The sequence below is a fragment of the Anopheles cruzii genome, chromosome 3 (assembly GCF_943734635.1).
Source record: "Anopheles cruzii chromosome 3, idAnoCruzAS_RS32_06, whole genome shotgun sequence".
NCBI lineage: Eukaryota > Metazoa > Arthropoda > Insecta > Diptera > Culicidae > Anopheles > Anopheles cruzii.
Window position 1 is genome coordinate 5,614,793 of NC_069145.1, and position 18,337 is coordinate 5,633,129.

The following is an 18,337-nucleotide window of genomic DNA, read 5'->3' on the forward strand; positions in this document are numbered from 1 at the left end:
GTCCGCGCGCAGTGCCGTTGCCCAGGTGTTTTTGCAAAAAAAATGCGCTTATCACAAAACGTGACCACCACCAACGGTCAAGGGTGTCCGGCGGAGACCGGAATGGTGCGATAATCAATAAAATACCTGAAGTGTACCAAGACAACCACAAGCGGGACCGGGTCCAGACGTTCAGGTTGGGAAGAACTTGACCCATTTCTATTATTACTGCACTTTGCGTAGGGACTACTTACAATATTCGCTCCACAACTCAACTCTCTTGGAAAGCGCTCTTATCGATGGTTATACACGACGTGACACTCCCGGCAGCATCAAAGCGATAGGTTAAGGAACCATTGACACCGCGTCATCGCGAACCTTTTTCAATATCTTCAGCGACAGCGGCGAGCAGCAGCCCAGCATCGCACCAACCAACCAACCAACCCACCATGACCAGTATACTGTCCGCGTCGGGCAAGTACCGCTCGCGGAAGGACTTCAGCACCGGCTCGATACCGACGCTGGTGTCACTGGACGAAGAATCTAGTCTCTCGACCACAACGACCACCTCGGTCAGTAGCGACACGGTCCTGATGAACCTACGGTCATCCGGTGGCAGCCGCCTAATTGTCGACTCCAGTGCCATCCACGGCAGCAGCGGCCTGAACATCAAGAACGGACTCGCCGCGAAGCCACCGCGCCGCTCGTCCCTGGGCTTGGCCCTGCTCGGCGGCGGTTCCCGCTCCAACTCCGGCTCGGACAAGGGCAACAAACGCCGCAGCTCGATCGCGGTCGTGTTTCTCGGCCGCAAGGACTCCCGCTCGTCCTCCTCGTCTACAGCGGTGGCCAACTCCTCCGGCGGCGGCAGTCATCACCATAATGGTCACTACTCGATCAGCACGATCCCGGAGAAGTACAGCAAGACGGGCGAGTCGGATATCGAGAATGACGCACCGAACACGGACACGTTCAGCATGCCGTCGCCCGGTACACCTGGAGAACTGGGTTCCAACGGGGACGCTGCCGGCAGTGGTGGTGGCTACGACAAGAAGCGTCGCCGCTCGTCGTCCTGGCAGACCAAACTCGAGCGAAGGCGCCGCAAGGGTATGATGGCGGCCACACTCAACGGTGACGGTGGCACCCCGCAAGACGGGCCCGATGGGTCACCGGCGAACGGCAACGGCGGCTTCTCGGCGGCTGGCTATGGTTCGGCCAACGGGCTCGAGCTGCCGTACGGTGGCGGTGGAAAGTATGGCCGCGAGAAGCGCCACTCCTGGTGGAATATCTTCGTTCCGGACAACCTCAAGCAAAGGTGACTATCGTCTGGTCGCGACTGTCAACTGCAAAGTGCGCAAACTTGTGTGGAATGATTCTTCGCCCTTGGTTCTTCGTCACGGCTCAGAAGATTCCGCCGACAACTGGTTCTCGTTGTGGCGGTTCCGGTCCACTTCTAGGCTTTGTTTACTTGAAGAGATTTATCAACCAGCTCTCCGTAGTTCCCCATTATTGTCTCATCTGGTTCACAGCTCTCGCTAATACCTGGAGGTAACTGTGCTCCATAACTTGACGCCGCTGAATACTTTCAATATTTGTCCACCGCCTTTGCGGTGCAGTAAACTTGGGCCGCTAGAACCCCGTGTGTGTGTGTGTCACGCAGTGCCGCTTTGCTATCTGCTTTGTCCCTCAGGGCCGCGGCCATGTAAAGTGGTCGCTTCTCTGTAACTCTTCTTATACCCGCCGCCCCGCTGACCGGTTTTCCATATCAATTTCAGACCCTGACCTATTTTGCCTATAAGTTCCTCGGCTCGGTCGCAGGTCGCCGGTCCGACATTATGCAACCCTCCAGGCGCGAGCCCCGGGGGGTCCCAAGATAGTTAAGTGGCCGCATCGGAGCTGGGACTTTTCCAGGGCGCCTCAGTTCCAATTGGGAAATGAGAACCAACGTGTCCCCGGAACACGTAATTTGCTTCGTAATTCGTCGTAACGGTCCGGGGCTACCGGGTTACGTGTAGGGTGTGGTATGTGCTACGGGTTCGTGTTGAACGTTCTGTGATTGGTCTCAATTGGATTGGCTTGGCGGGTTTCGATGTCAAATTCTCCGTGCAGGCAGGGGTCCAATGGTCCACGAAAGTTCAGCGGCCCCTCGCTTCCTTTTCCGTGTGCGCACTGCTGTGAAACCATTCGACTGGGTAGCGGAGCGCTACGTGACTCGTGACACGTAGACAGAGACTCCGTGTTGCGTTCGCAGTCAAGATGCCGATGTCATCAAGCAAAAAGAGCGCGGAATTGTCTTGGTTCGCGTGTGGGGCGAAGTGCGTTAGTACCACAGGCCAAGTTTGTCACGACTTCCACTTGCGTGCCAATGTCCCACGGTTGGATTCACAGCTGGACTGGACTGGTGGGAACGAATCCGAGTCACCAGAGAGGGATCGCTAGCCTAGGCAACCCTGGGTGATCCATCAAGTGTTTGGATTTTAAACTACCCATTACTTGATTGTTTAAACGTCAAACTTCATTCTGGAAATTGTAGACATTTATGAAATGGTACGCTAGACGCTTGCAGAAAATTTGGGAATTATTAACAAGCTATTCCCAAACTCGACACGTCGTGCAAGAGAAGCCAATGCATCCACAGCGAGTGACAGCGATTGGAGCGGATTTTGGTCTGGCGGCCCATTATCTGCCCATTTTTCTTCGATAACGAAGAAGGAGCCGTAATCGTCGACGGCGTACGCACCCCATTGCCATTACCATTTAAATGCGTCTCGTCTCGTCAGAGAGTGTGTGCTTTAGATCATAAAGACCCGCGGTCTGAACCCGGCTTTGTTGTCGCTCTGTTTCGGTTCGCCGACTCGGAGCGTGGCCCACAGACAGCTTCAAAGTGGGAAGCAGCTGAATAAATATTTATCCCATCGTCGTCGTGGCCCGCGGAGGAGGACCATCTGTGGCTGATAACGGAGCTATAGTTGCACCGACTGCGCGGTGCGCGATTGACAGCTGCAAAATCGATTGCCCAAACGTTCCTGGTGGTGACGAACGATGACTGTGACAACCGTAGGGCATCAACGCTGTACACAACAGTGATGAAACAGTTTTGTAGTATTTCGCGCTCAGAATTGATCTCTGGGTGTCCGGATCTACACGTGCCCACCCGCCGTCGCTATCAGACGCAGACGATCTCCACCGCGCTCCGGTGCTTATCGCGCCTGTCGATGTGTCGTAATGTCGAGTAGAAGTTACCCAATCTCAGCCTCGAAAGCGATCTCTGTCCGGGGAATGCAAATGAATCACACCCCCATGATTCAGCGAAGGTGGCCTAATCTTCGAATGGTCCCAGACCTGCGTTTATGGTCGGTCGCTTCGCGAGAGAATCCCCGATAGTACTGGCAAACCAGACCAGTACCAGCGGGATCGTTAGGGCCATCTGCTTCCCAGTCATTCGGGCCTACGGGCGCCAATGGAACCGCTATATAATGATAAACTCTGGAGGGGTTCCTTGTCTTGCTGTCCACACGACGCGGTAGAAGAATGCACCATAAAACCGGTGGTAGGCCTCCCTCGATGGCACTATCGTCACAGGATTCCCGGGTCACCCTACGGTAGAGTTCGGCCGCCAACATCAAATACCTTCGACGCGAAGGTATCAGCTGTTGTCACGTGCTCCTACTACCCGCAGTTTCTCTCTCGTTCTATCTGGAGTCGGTTGATAAACAGGAAAAAAGAATTCCATCGCTACCTTCGCTGCATAGCAGTGTACCCTTACTGCCGATAAGCAGTTCCACACCGCGGCACCCGGCAATCGGGTGCAGTAATCAATATTCTTGAGCCACCACAGCCCCCGCCACCTGTTTGCACAGTGTGGAGACACTTTCCCCCGGGGAAGACGACCACCCCCCGGCCCGGTCTAGGGTCCAACGCACCGCGCGTCTTAAGCACACACGCAACCACGCAAGCCGCTTATCAGCTGTTCCCGGACTCCTCGGGAGACCGGACCGGTTCTGTCGGGTTGGCCGCACGGCCCTTTTTCGGGGTAGGCCACCACTGCAGCGCCGTCTCCCGGCGCGGCGCTTATCGGAAAGTGTGCGCTCCCGACAACGTCACCGTGTGGGCTCTCCGAAGACTTCTCTGTGCCAGAGTCAGACCAGTCAGTCAGACTGGAGACACCCTGAACAGTAGCAGCAGCAGCAGCAGCAGCAACAGTTGTCGTGCAGTGTTGTGCAACCTACACCTGACGCCAACCCGTGGTGCTCCTGACGTGTTGTTATAAACTCCGATCCGCTGGCCGCGCGCGCGCTTCCTTATCGTGTGTGTCGAGAGTGTGCACCATAACCTCCAAAAAGGCGACTCAAGTTGTTTCGGTGAAGTTTTGTCTCGGTTGTGAGCCTATTTAAGGGCCACGCAAACCAAGGCCGCCGGCATGGAGAAGCCGAAGAAGCTCAAAAGTCATTTATCCAAGTTTAAGGAGAACTACTGGTGAGAGAGCGAGGCTTAAAGAGACGGCGCCAAGGCGGCAGGCGGGAAAATTAAATCAATAGCCCGCTCTGCACAATATTTCTGCAAACTCATGCCTGGGTTGTCCTGCCACTCGCATCGCCGTCAATCGCCGTGAACTAGAGGAAAATGAATCCGTTACATCTTGCCGCCGCGCCATCTTAACTGTGCTATCCCATCTCATCTGTTCGATTTCCCATTTTCGTATTTTCGTCCGATCCATGGTGTGTGCTGTGAGCTATTGTTTTTGGTCGCGGACCGAGCCTTATCGGACCTTGGGGAAGGGGGCCGCCTCTTCCAGGTGTTATCGATAGGGAAAAGATTAAATTTCCGGTGTAAAGCAGCGCTCTGTTGCTGCTGCACCGTGAGTTTCGTGTAATCTGTAGCAGGCCATGATCGTTGCATAACCCGCGCGCTTACCTGTCAATAACATTCGGAAAACAAACGGTTTATAGCTTAGGGTTCAAAACTTCGATACTAGAGAATGAGAGAGTTAACGCAAGCAAAAACAATACGAAGAAGCGCCATCACAATGTGTTGTTTGTTTCATTCAAATTAATCTCTTTCTCATCGCCACACACACCTCGATAAGAAGTGATCAATCAATTAGTGATCGTGTGCTCTACATAATACATCATTCCACAATCGCGGAGCAGCGACACCGATTTTTCGATTTCTTCTCGCTCGCCATTGCCATTGTGTCATCTAATTTTCCCCTTTTTTGCGTGTTTCATATTTTTTGCCTGATTTTCCGTTACGTTTTGTTTATTTTGTTCTCGTTTTTTTCTTCTTCTGTTCCACATGTGCTTGCTAATAATTTCGTTCCCGTCGTCGTCGTCGCCGTCTCGTGCTCCGAATCGGCGCTCCGGTGTCAACAAAAAACCAAACCTGTAAAAACCATAAACAAAACCCTCACACATCCCCGTGTTACTACAACATCCACATTATCACCACGGCACGCACCGGCGCGCAGGACCCGTAGAGCTAGTCAGGATGTGATCCTTTCGAAAAGTTCGGAAACACTCAGTAGCCCACCCTACCGAAGGTTAGTGTTTTATCTATTGTTTCTTTTTGTTTTCTTTTTTTTCATTTTTAGTACCCATCGACTCAGGCTCTCACGGCTGTTTTTCGCTTTAAGTATAGTGCTTTAAGGGTGTCCATGTCCCAGTGGCGCGAAGTTCAGCACAAGGTCATTAGGATGACTTTGTGCGTAGCCATAAATTCGACCAACATGCGCGTAGAACAACACCAATGACAATGACGACGCCGTGTCGGCTTCGCCAAGATATGGCCAGCCAGACGAGCGATGTGTGCCATGTAAGATTGTGTTTTATTTCCGGTTACATCGGAGTAGGGCCCCACGGAGGGGCTGCTATTTTTAGACCCTCCTCCTCCGATGATGATGGGGGGCATCATTTGAGTCTGTGGCCTCCAGTTGTTGTTTTTATCATCGGCCAGCAGCGCGCCACTTGCGCTTTCGTGTGTCGCGGCGCGCCGCCACGCCATGTGATTCATCGTCCCACCTCCTTCGGATTAATGATCGCAAAGGGGGTGCTGCTGCTGCCGATGACAAGTGAGTTTGTAGTCGTTTTGTGTGGCCCATCTGTGATTGGGCATCTCGAAGACCGACGACCTCCGATTCCTAATTGATTCCGCCTCTCGCGTGTGGTGCGGAAGAGGCGCGCGCGCAGATTGGGCGTTGAAAGTGTGTCGCGTGTTTCGGAGCATAAATAATCTTCACGAATTGTTGTTGTTGTTGGCGGCCTAGTTGTTGTTTATTGCCGCGCGTTTGTGAGTGTGCGTGTTCTCATTGGCTTGTAAAAAATGATGTGATCACACACAAATGACCGGCAACAATTGTTTACCTTCTTTTCTGCGTGCCCCCCCCCTGCCCCGACCGCTCTGAAACAGCTGTTGTTGCGGTTGGGTTAGGTTTGGTCATCGTAAACATAGGCGGATGTGTTGCGCAGTAGTCAGCAGAGTCAATTAATATCATCTGTGAGGTTTGTTGTTTTTCACAGCGCGTGTTTAACAGCCCTCCGGCCAGTGACCGGAACGACGTAAGAAAGTGAATGACGCGATCGTAACAAGAAAACCCAGGCCACCCTCCAGTCTAAGAAAGGCTTTGATCTATAAGCTTTTTGTTTTGCAAACCTGTTTTAGGGTCGATCGATCCAGAATCCAGTACCTTGGAATCGGAATCGGATATAGTTAGAGTAATTTATTTTATTTTATTCATTATGATTCAAACGGACAGAGCCGTATAAACTTAAAGTTAGTAGTGCTCCGTTCGGCCACCCCAATTGCGACGCAATCGACAGTTGACCCTAATTGCCTCTAAATCGAATGGCTGGCTGGGGTAATGTATCCCCGGAATGTATGGCCCACGAAGGACGCTTCTATCGGTGGTTCACTTCGTGACTAGTGACGCGCCGGTTTCGTGCACGTGCCGAAGGAGAAGGGCCCGAAAAAAGACATCGATCCTTAAACGTGTTGAATCCAATTATTTGTTTCGGGAATCGAGTGCGCTCACCTTGACACGCGACAGTAAACGGGCACAACCGTGTGCGTAACCGAAACTAATGCAGCGTAACGCAACGCGATCCATGGATTGCATTTGCGCTCTTGCTTTCATCGGTTCCGAGGCAAAATTGGCAATCGATTCGAAATGGTCCCACACCGAGAGTGTCCAGTGTCAACCTTCGTGCGATTGTGTTTCGTTGGTGGCCACGTAAAAAATTCAAAATCAAAGCCCTCTTCGATCAGTGAGGAGAACTATACTTGTGACTTCGCTCGTTGGATAGTTTATTTTGCCGATTAAATTGTTAATTACAGGGGCCATGCGGCCAAGCGCACGCCCCGCGCAGCAGTGGATAGCGGATGCCCCGAGGCCACAACGATTCCCGGGGGTTTTAAAATTTGCATTTTGTTTTGGGTTCGCACCTCGCTCGCAACCGTATCCGGAGCCTCACGCAGCGCCGACGAAACAATTACGGAACGTTTCCTTTAGCTGCCTTGCTCTTTGGTCGATCGGAATCCAAATATTCGATTTTGGGGAGGAGTGTGCCCCCGGGTGTCGGGTGGAATCCTCAGGAATCAAGAATCTGGCTAAACACGTTCTTGCTGTGCGCCATCAAACGGCCATCAAATGGCGCCAAAATCAACTTGGCGTTGGCGGAATAGCTGGCTCAAAATTAACGAAAAGATCTGACAAAGAATTCTCGTGTCTCGGTCTTTGGATTCTCTTATGGTGTTGGTTAAAATCTAGTTTTAGTTCTTCCTCGGCACTTACGTCATCGAGACCGCATTCTGGTAGTGGCGAATGATAGGATTGGACCTCCGCGGACCTCAATTTTATACAAACAAGAATACGGAGAAGCTATTCCTTTCATATAAAGCTCCTTTCTTATAAAGTAGCTTTTATAGTCAAACGTAAAAAAAGGTTCAAGATGGAAGCTACAGTGTTTTGTGGGGTTCGCTTTCTTCTCTTCACTTCGCTCAATTCATCGTAATATGGAGCGAAACGACCAACCCTCGATGGACATTAGTTCGATAGTACGGGATCTCCGTTTAGCTGAAATCGATACCGCCTCTCAAATGGCAAACCACAACAAACCCTCGCGCTCTCTGTGGCAATCAATCGAAAAACCGTTTCTGCCGCTGGACACCACCACTTTTCACATTCTGTCCCTGGCGCACCGAATCGAACTCTGGAATTGGTGGCTCAGAAGCGAACCATCCTGGGAAGGTTCTCTCGTGCGCTCTCGGAGGATGCAGATTCAGAATCCCTCCATCCGACCACAATCGAAAGCCACTTATGGGCGGAAATCCTCCCCATGGCTCGGCCAGCCTGTGGCCCACCACACCACACAGCCGGATGAGAGTTCAGTGTCGTCGGAGTTGTGGTCTGGGGAACTCTCTCGATTTCTGCTGCCAGTGGACCCTTTTTGGGCGCCCATCAAACGGGTAGTCAAGCGGAACAGTGGTTGCAAAAATCCGCATCGAAAACGCGACGCTTCGATTGGGAAGGGGGTTATCCGGCCATTCCGTTTTTATGGTTACATCGCCTTGATCAGCGCGCGCGCTCGCTGAACACACCCGATTGGCTCGGGATATCGGCGGGGTCTGGTCGGGCGTAATTTAATTATAAGGTGTGTGCGCGCTCCGTGGCCATGCCGTGCCACACGGCGGTGACCTCGACGCGGGGAGCGCGCGGGGTGATAATATCTTTCTCCTTAATCACCCCGTGGTGCGCGCGTCGGTAATGTCCCCGGCGGCGGCTCTCAGGGTTTCCACCATAAATCAATCCCAAGCTGCCGCCGAGAACGGCCCCCGGATCCAGCATCATCCACGCTCGTTTCGGCGAACGTCGCAAGTGTGGTGCCGATTTTGTCAGGTGCCGATCTCTCAGGTCGGCGGGCGCTGCCTTACAAGTCCACTAGCTCTCCGCGACTCGCCCCAAAGGCGGGAGGGCACTCACCTGGCTCACCTTCACGGTGGCGGCGGCGGCGGCGGAGCTGGCGATAGCATCTCGCGGACTCACGTTGGGGTCCATTCATCAACTACTGCGAGCGGCCCGCGCTCGCGCACACGGTAGTTACAGATCGTGTCAAATTTGTGTTATAATTATCTTGATTTACTCCTCAAGCACGCGGCACCAGTGGACGCTGGCCCATTTGGGTGACACGCGGCCCGATGCATGTGTCGGTCGTCGCCCCGACCGATATCGGTCTTTCGCGCTCGCTCTAGTTGCCGCCGTTGCCTCCGATATACCCCGGGCGGGCATCCGATAGTGGTGCGTTACACTACTCACCGCGCAACGCCCGACCAGTGGAGGCCATTCCGACACAGAGAGCGTAAGTGAGAGCGACAAGTTAATCGTCGAACCGGAAGCATAAATCTGGTTTAATGTGTGTACGCGCAACAGTTTTCCTTGGCGCGCGCGCGGCCACAGATCGCGCGAATGGCCGCGAACTGCCAGTGTCGTGTGCGCACCAGGTCACAGCCACAATTGTGTGACGTGCGTCCCCAGTTCCGGAGCTATATTTTTCATCGAAGCGGAGCAATGAAATTTCAATCATTCACCCGCCATTTGTGTGCCTTGGGAGTCGATATTATGATTTATGAAGCCAACATCACCGTGTGCCGCCGCATCTTCGCATTGACCGATTTGGAGATTCACGACTCGACGTACGTGTGACGTTCGATCTTAGATTGCACGCGATTAATGTCAGGCGCGCGTGGCAGACGGCACACGCTAAAGTGTCACTAATTGGCATTTATCGCCGCGAGGAACAGCTTCCATTTGACGACGAACCTCCCGTGAGGCCTGCCACTTAAAGTGGCGATCCGGCGCGCTCTTTGACGGCCGGACGGACACTGCCAAATGGCATCATTTTTTAGTGTTAGACTTCTTGAAAATAGGCACGAAAAACGATACAACCTTGCCAATTCTTCTCGCCCCAATGAGAGTTGGACCAACGGGCGCGCCCGGTTCGGATCCGGTCCGACCTTCTCCAAGAACGGTTTCCGGAAGCGCAGTCACGTAACGCCACGCACGCTGGCGACCTGGAATTCCCTTCAAGGCAAGACAGCCGGACGGGACAGATACGCGCACATCAGATCGCAAAAAACCCACATAAATGATTGGCGGGGCGCGGCAATTGAAAAAGAAAAACCGCCAACGTTGTTGGCTTCCTCTGAATCGGTCGGTCCGGTGTTTTCGATTGCCGTTTTGACACGGCAGGAATGTTGTCTGTCCTGTGCCAATCGGAACTGGATCTACCTTTCTTTTTATCATTCCCCGGGGCCTGCCTTGTTACAGGGTTCCCTTGGGCGCTCGTTACAGATGAAGTGATTATAGTTGCTTGAATTTGTTTTGGTTTTATCGCTGCATAAATGTTTGCTACTCGTTTTTCATTCCCAATCGTATTTACTCGTATTTTATTCTTTATACTACATCCTATGGTTTAGTAAAAGTGCTTAAAGGTAAGCTTAAACAGAGGTATAAACAGAGGTCCATGCCCGATGTTCCGTAAGTAGTGTGCAAAGTAGTGTACCAGCTCAACACATTAGCCACCGTAGCACGTAGCCGCCGGCCGTAGAACGTGTGCATGAAATATTCTATTTTTTATCTATGCTGTCGCCCAATCCTTCCTAGCTGTGTTCTACGTGACGCTTATAGAATATTCCGGCATAGCACGCCGGGACTGGCGCAAAACACTTTTACTGTCCGTTTTAGTGATTTGTGCGCGCTGGTGGCACGACCTCGCCTGTATCGGGCGTCGGGCGGGAAACGTGCCCATATTAAGCGGCGATAAAGTCACTCACATTGTCCCCATTAAAGCCTTCTCGCTAATCTTTCGTTTTCTTATACTTTAACTTCCAGGAGCAAATCACGAAGTGTGGACCATGGATTAGCGGCACCGTTCGATCTAGACTCACTACGCTCGAAGGTTGAGGGCAGATTCGAAAGCATCGATCGGCTGTCCAAAGGTAAGGATTTTCCGCGGGACGTCCACGACACTTGACGACGGATGAATGATTTAAGCGGAAGAACCCGCGAAGCCAGAATCGCAGCCCATCCGCGTCTACAACATAGTAATGGCGCATACCACAGTGGACTCGGTGCGGCTGCGGCTCTTTAGTCGGCGTCAGCGGTTTCGTAACATAAACATTGGCAACTATGTTTCTGTTCCCATCTTGCTGCGGATCGCATTCGTCGAACCGCGTACAGCAGATCCATGTTGCTGGCCCCAGCGGCCCTCAGAATACAAACTCTCTGTTAACCGCGATTGTTGTGATATTTGTTAATGGGAATATCAATACATTGTGAATGTTTGTTCACTTCGGGGACGAAAAGGGCATTTTAAGACGCCGCGGGGGTCTCACTTCTCCGTCGTAGGCGTGTCACAAAAGTGCACGCATAAGCACTTTTAATCAAATCCAGGGACCGCCTGGCTCCCGAGAGGGCTGCTGATCTCTTGGCGCTGGTGGTAGCCAGAAGTTGGACCATACTCGAGCCGTACGGACGCGCGCGGACCTCCTTAAGTTAGCATAAAATGATAAGCAGCAGCACCACCGAACCGTTGCCAAATGCTTCTGCCGCCAATGGTGGCGGTAGACGCCGCACGGTCATCTTCTGGCGCAGGGAAAAGCCCTTGCTACAGTTTAATTTCGCTGTGGTGTACACGTCATATTCGAATGCACGCCACCCGTTTGCAACGGACGTTTCATACCGGTTGCTAGAGTTTCCGAGCAAATCCGCGCGACAAGGTTCTCTTCTTCGTCGACGAGTGTATTCCTGCGCTGTTGTAAGGATAGCAAATTAATGTTCCCGTTTCCCGTGTTTGCAGATGGCGAGAAGAAGCGCTCCATGCCCACGATACCCACCGTTACGTACACAGTGAAGGACCGTGACACGCTGACCTCGGTAGCGGCCCGTTTCGATACGACCCCGTCGGAGCTGACTCAGCTGAACCGTTTGGCCAGTTCGTTCATCTACTCCGGCCAACAGCTGCTGGTGCCGGACAAGAATGCCAAACCGAGCGCGGCGGCGGACGGTGAATCCGACACCAGCACGGAACGCTCCTCCAACAGTCCCACCGATGGGCGGCGCAAAGGCTCGCAGGAAGATTTGTCACAAGATGAAAAAGGTAAGCCCCGACGCCCCGACCGACGTCGTGCAACGGTCGGTTCAAAAACCCATTGTACCGGTAATGAACCGGTGCGATCAACTGTGGCAATCGGTTCGCTCGTGACAGTTGAACGGTGGCGGCTGTGTTTTTGACAGCCGGATTTGTTTACGTTTCTGCTCATTTTATTAGTCGGTGGCGATGGTGCGCAGTGGTTTCGAGTGTTTTGTTAAAACGCAGAGAATGAAGTGATCGAACGTGTGTGCAGCAGTGACGAAAGATCGTTGCATTATTCATGGAAAGCAAGCGGCAGCTCGCACATATTTGAGCAAATGTTTGAAACGGCAGTGTTTTACAAAAATGGAGGTAAGCGGCGGCGGTTCCGGCCCGCGCTGTGTACATGTTTTCGCCGTCACATCGATCGATAAATAGAGCTTGCGGCTGTTATAATACAAACACGCCCGCGTGCGTGCGTAATTATGCATCTCCCTTCGAAAGATGCCGGATGGCGAGATTGTTGCAACAGTTTTTAAGCAATCACCATTGTTGATGAACTATTGTATTTGGCGAAAAAATTAAATACCTTCCAAAAGTGCGCAATCGTGATAATGCCGCCGCAACAAGTTACACAGTTACCTAATGGAATTGGGCGATCAAATCTGATAACGCTTCGGTCCCCCGAGATATGATGATAAAACACTGGACTATCAACTGTTTCTGTTGAGAGTATACCATTCGTGTACTTTGATAATGTTTTAAATTGATTAATTCATGCCATTTTAGAGTAATTCGCTCATTAGTTTTGCACCTGCGGCGGTGCATAGGAAACAGATGCTGTGGACAAATGCCGGGGGACATTTTTCAGATCCGGTTTCATGTCACATTAGCTAATGGTGGGGAAGATGACCAATTATCACTGAGAACGCTGGTAGCATTCGTCGTCAAGCATCACCGGTCGGTGACTGATCGTTTATGGGTTTATGGAAATGAATCGCGGCCTTTGCAAATTAGTTGGCTGCCGGTTGCGAAGATTGGCACAGCCGAAAAGAATTGTGTGGTCGTTGCAGAGTTGGTTTGAAATTTTATCTCGAAAATTTGAATTTAAAGTTTAACACATTTTCTGCAAAAACAAGCATATCGTGTGACGTTTAAGTTATGCAGTAAACTTAGTCATCGATCGCAGTAGTCTCGGCGCGATGTTGTTGTGCATTGCTTTAACCGCAACAGCCACTCCCATTAACCGCCACCAAAAGACTACACACCAACAAACCGAACCGCGCCTACTGATGTGTTAATCAACGTTTTGTATACGGACACGCCGCGAACAAACAACTTTTTCGTGTTGCACACGAAATGGCCATCTACTCTCCCGAGCAGGAGTGATAAGAGATCGTGTATGGTGACAGTTTACGACCGGGGGCAGTACACGGCACACTTTGGCCCCATGCGCACCACACTTTAGGCTCAGACTCATTATCGAACGTAAATTATCGTTCGTGCGACCCCCAAATGAGTTCTGCCAAAACGGAAGCTGCACTTTGCACCGTCGCGACCGTCGTGTGATCGTCGAAATGCAACCATGGGCCAGAGAAGTCGGTGTGGTGCCGTTTTTGCGTGACAAATTGTCAGGTTCGTTCGCGGCGCGCTCGAATGGCCTCGGGTTTTGGAACACGGGGCCATTTGTTTACCTTTCCGATAGCGCACACACACACACCTTCCCTCTTACGAGCGACATAATGTGTTGTGCTCGATGCGTTTGGGATGCGGTCTCGTCGCGATATGGTCTCTCACTGGGTGAAGATCTCTATTGATATTGTTTTCGTTGATTCTGTTCTGTTTCAGATTTGCTGGAAGGGCTTCGTCCGGGATCACCGAAGCCGGGTCACATTGAGCGTGTCGCCTCACCAAACACCCAGAGCGGTGGCGGAGGCGGTGGTGGCGGTGGAGGCGGCGGCACCCGAACGGCGGGGGCCACCGGCGGCGACGAAGACGATCCCGTCACCATACAGCGCTTCTTGAAGATCAACGTGCGACACATTACCGATGGCCAGGGGGTGGTGGGCGGCGTACTGCTCGTCACCCCGAACGCGGTCATGTTCGACCCGAACGTGTCGGACCCGCTGGTCATCGAGCACGGCCCGGAGAGCTACGGTGTGATCGCCCCGATGGAGTTCATCGTGAATGCGGCCATTTTCAACGATATCGCACACATGCGCGTGCAGGGTGCGGCCGCGGCCGCCGGCGGCATCAACGAGACGGCCGAGAAGGCGGAAATCTATCACCCGGTGCCGGAGAAACCGTGCTCCCGCTGTGACACGCACTCCCCGGGCAAGGACTCGCTGCTGGTGAAGGACGAAACGTTCCCCGAGCTGGGCGTCGGGTCGGTCGAGGGTTGCGACGATCAGGAGTCGATCTGCTCGAGCAACAACGAGCGCGACGGTGATGCGTTCCCGAAGGCGTTCGAACGGGACCTGGTGACGCCGAACAATTTGCAGCGACTGCACGGCGATTCGACCGAGAGCGGTGGCAGCTCGGAACCGAAACCATCGTCGGCCGAACCGTCGCCCAGTCTGTTTCTGGCGTACGGCGATCGGGACCACACACTCAACTCACTCGAGTCGTCGTCGTCGGACCACGCGAAGGCAGGCGATAAGACTGACCAAAGCAAGAGCGGCAACCTAGAGGATCCCACAATGCGCTCGCTGGAGGACCGGCGAAGAAGTCTGCTGGATCAGCACTGGGCCATACCCAGCAAGGACAGGTTAGGCAGCCCTCTTCCTCCTGTGCATGCCATCCCGATCGCTTCTCCACATTCCGCTTATTCGTTAAGGCCAGTTGGGGAGTGAAATTTGCCGCTAACAATCTAACAACTTCCAACACCCCAAACTCATCATCTGGTACAAATAACACGTCGGGACATTTGATCTCTTTTCGAGACAGAGTTTGCTTTTTTGATAACAAAGGTTCCTATCGGTGGTGCACTGAAAAATTAGCTGATTATGGACAAATTTCACTTTCAAGCTATTACTTCAATCGTTTTTTTTCTTTTGCTTTTGTTTCCGTCTTCCGCTTCATCATCTCGCCCTTCGACGGATCATTTCGTTTTTCTGTTACACATCCACCCATACATCCGCTCCATCCATCATGTGCCGGTATCGGCGGTGCGACCCATCCGTAGATTGAAATGTAATTGCGATCAATCGTCATCTCGAAGATCTCTCGACGACGAGGAGGCGGCCAGTACGGGCAGCGGGACAACGGCAGCCTCCAGCAACTCGACGGTCGGTGCCGGCTCGATGGCTGGCCACCCGGTGGCCATTCCTCCGATCATCGAAGCCGGCGACGGTCAGCTGGTAAAGCAATCGTGCCACGATTCCGGCATCGACATTCGCGACCCGAATGCGGCGGCGGCCGCGGCAGCCGCCGCCAGTGGTGGTGCAGCGATGCCACCTCTACCGATCGTGGCCCCGATCGCGACCAAGAAGGTGTACAGTGACGCCGACATTGTGCTGAGTGCGGACTGGGTGCCGCCGCTTACGATTGCTCCGACCCATCTGCACGACAGTTCGCCGCGCAGCAGCAGCTCGCTCGGGTCCGCCTCGCACCACAGCGGCACCATCCTGTCGTCGTCGGAAGCGGGTGGCCGGAAGAAGACTTCGAGCGTGAGCTTCAGCGTAGAGGAACACGAAGCACACGGTGCCGCCGCCGCCGGCGCCGGCACTGGCAGTGGATCGTTCGAAAAGGGTTCCGAAACCAAGAAGAATAAGGTACAGGAAACGGGCAGGTGATGTGCGGCCAGTTGCGGGCCTGGTTGATGATACTATCTTCCGTTGTAGATGCTAAAGCGGCTATCGTACCCGCTGGCCTGGGTTGAAGGGTTGACCGGCGAAGGTGGCGGCAGTAGCCACAAATCCGACTCGATTGAATCCGCACCGAACACGGGCGACTCGAACCAGAGCGTATTTTCAAAAGTATTTTCAAGGTACGTATCGGCGCCTTAGTGGCCAGTCACCGCCACCGCACTCTTGTTGCAGATTATTCCGTCGGTTCGACGGGGTCGATTCAGAGTACGCCACCGGCCGGCGGCGCAGAATCTGCTATACTCACAAACTCACTGCCGCCGCACGCCGTGTTTGCAATCGATTCCTTCAAACTTCCTTCAAAGCGACTAACCGCTGGAAGTTGACCTTTTGTTTAACGTACACACACAACAACCTTTTCTTTAAGTTGATGCAATTTTAGAAGATGTTTCGAGAGACACACAGTTTTACCAAACTCTCTCCGGCAGCTCCGGTTCGTGTAGCTGCAAAGTGTTTTATGTTTTTTTACGACACACCACACATTTTGTTACAATTTTATTCAAATTAAAACCTGTTTGATTGATTCGTAAATTCACCACCCTCCTCACCGGTATTGGCCACATCCTCTTTTCGCTCGCCAAACCTCGCCACTCCTCACAGCTCACCGATCACGTTGGTTTCGGAGCTGGGCGGGAATTTGTTTTTGTCGAAAACACCATCGGAAGACTCCGGAGGCTCACCGGTTCCACCGCTGACGCCGCACGAGGCGCAGGCCGGGTCGGCCGCCGCTGGGTAAGGATATGCCATGTGACTCTAGCGTGTGTACTACTACCCCACCAGTGACTTTTCACCGCCTGTCCTTCACGCTCTCTGTTTCTGTCACTCTCTCTCTCTGTTTCTCTTCCTCACTATCCGTTTTACACTGTACTAGCGATGTTTGTCTTGTTGTGTGAAGGACAAAACTTCTTTCGTTGATATGCTTTGATTCTCTGACACACGTAGAGAGCGGAATACACGTGCGTCTCTTCTTTTGTTTTGCCACGGTAGCCACTCTTCCGTTAACAGCTTTTGTCGATTTCTGTAAATACAAGTATTCTTTTGCGTTGGTTTTTGTCTCTTCAACGATTCCGACTGCTGTTCGTTTGTACTCTTTTGGTTTTACTTCAACCCGGCGTGTCCCGTTCCCGCGTGCGATCTTCATTTGATGCATTTGTTTTTCGATATGTTTTCGCCTACGAATCTTCTTTGTTGCGGCGCACTCTTATGAGTTTGAACCATTTCATTTCGACCGTTGTGGCCATTGTTGTAGCAGATCACACCCCAAGCCGTTTTGGATTTGGGTGATTTTACTTACGTTTTAGTGATATAGGGAATCCCCGCCACAGATACGTTCCGTAATCGATGTGTTATGCCTGTAGCGAGTGTATGCAACCGCGAAAGCGCTGCGAGCCGAAGATTGGCGGAAAACTATAACAATTTTCCTATACTTCGGTTTTAGACGATCGTCCATTGGCACGTTCATACGGCAGCATCCGAGCGAGGGTAGTGCGGCCAAGCAGAAGCAAGCACCACCGAAGCTGGACTACCGCTCGATGGTTTCGATCGATGATATGCCAACGCTTTTCGTCAGTTTCGACAGTAAGTACCGGTGATCGCCATATCTAGTAACAAGTAAATGTAAATAAAAATAACTCTACCGAACCGAGGTGGTAACAACTTTCATCAAGTATTACGAACTTCACGTGAACACGCGGTAGAGTTATTTCGTGTTTTTGCATTTCTCCGTTTTGGGAATCTCCACCCTGGGCTCGGGCTGGGTACCCTTCGAGGACCACTGTCGGGGACGAGCAAGTGACGCGCAAGTTTCTCGAGAGTGCGCACGGCGGTCATGTTTGCCGTCAGTCCGGCTGCGGCGGCGCTGCAGCTTTTGATGGTGATGGATGGTTTTGATGGGAAAGGTATGAGGACCGAAGGTGTGGTTTACTTTGAGATGCGCGCCGCAACCGGAGATGACTTTCCTTGGTGTACACTAGGCTAATCAACGGTTTTGTAACACTGTTTGACTGAACCTTCAACCAACCAACCATTAGCTCCAATGCTGGTTAAAAAGCCTGTGACGCTTGGTGACCGATAAATTTCCATCTCGTTCGGGCGCTTTCCGATTCCTTGTTCAGCAAAACCGGATTCAGCATCAAGACAGCGCACAGCAATTGGAGACCAACATCGCGCGGGTGCCAGTTATCCTCGGAACCGAGAAATCAGGCTTTTCCCGGTAAACCAGGGAACACCGAAACTCCGCAACTCTGGGTCCGAGAATGGCACAAAATTGTGCCAGCCAGCCAGATGAAATCCTAGCTCTCTAGCTCTAGCCTTCTGTCTAGCGCTGGTGCCGTTGCCGTTGCCATTTTATTCTTGTATCGCGCCGCGCACTGC

The 18,337-nt window shown here is 52.5% G+C and overlaps 1 protein-coding gene across 1 annotated transcript in view; it reads left to right on the forward strand.

Annotated features, from left to right (window-relative positions):
• The first annotated feature begins 428 nt into the window (after nt 1–428).
• Nucleotides 429–18,337, forward strand: part of LOC128275285 (uncharacterized) — a 34,368-nt gene continuing 16,459 nt past the window's right edge. Inside the window, exons 1-9 of the mRNA XM_053013738.1 lie at nt 429–1,291; nt 5,444–5,515; nt 10,859–10,965; nt 11,826–12,125; nt 13,947–14,865; nt 15,283–15,871; nt 15,941–16,086; nt 16,565–16,696; nt 17,403–17,542. Of these exons, the coding sequence (XP_052869698.1) occupies nt 429–1,291; nt 5,444–5,515; nt 10,859–10,965; nt 11,826–12,125; nt 13,947–14,865; nt 15,283–15,871; nt 15,941–16,086; nt 16,565–16,696; nt 17,403–17,542 (3,268 nt within the window). The remainder of the gene's footprint in view (nt 1,292–5,443; nt 5,516–10,858; nt 10,966–11,825; nt 12,126–13,946; nt 14,866–15,282; nt 15,872–15,940; nt 16,087–16,564; nt 16,697–17,402; nt 17,543–18,337) is intronic.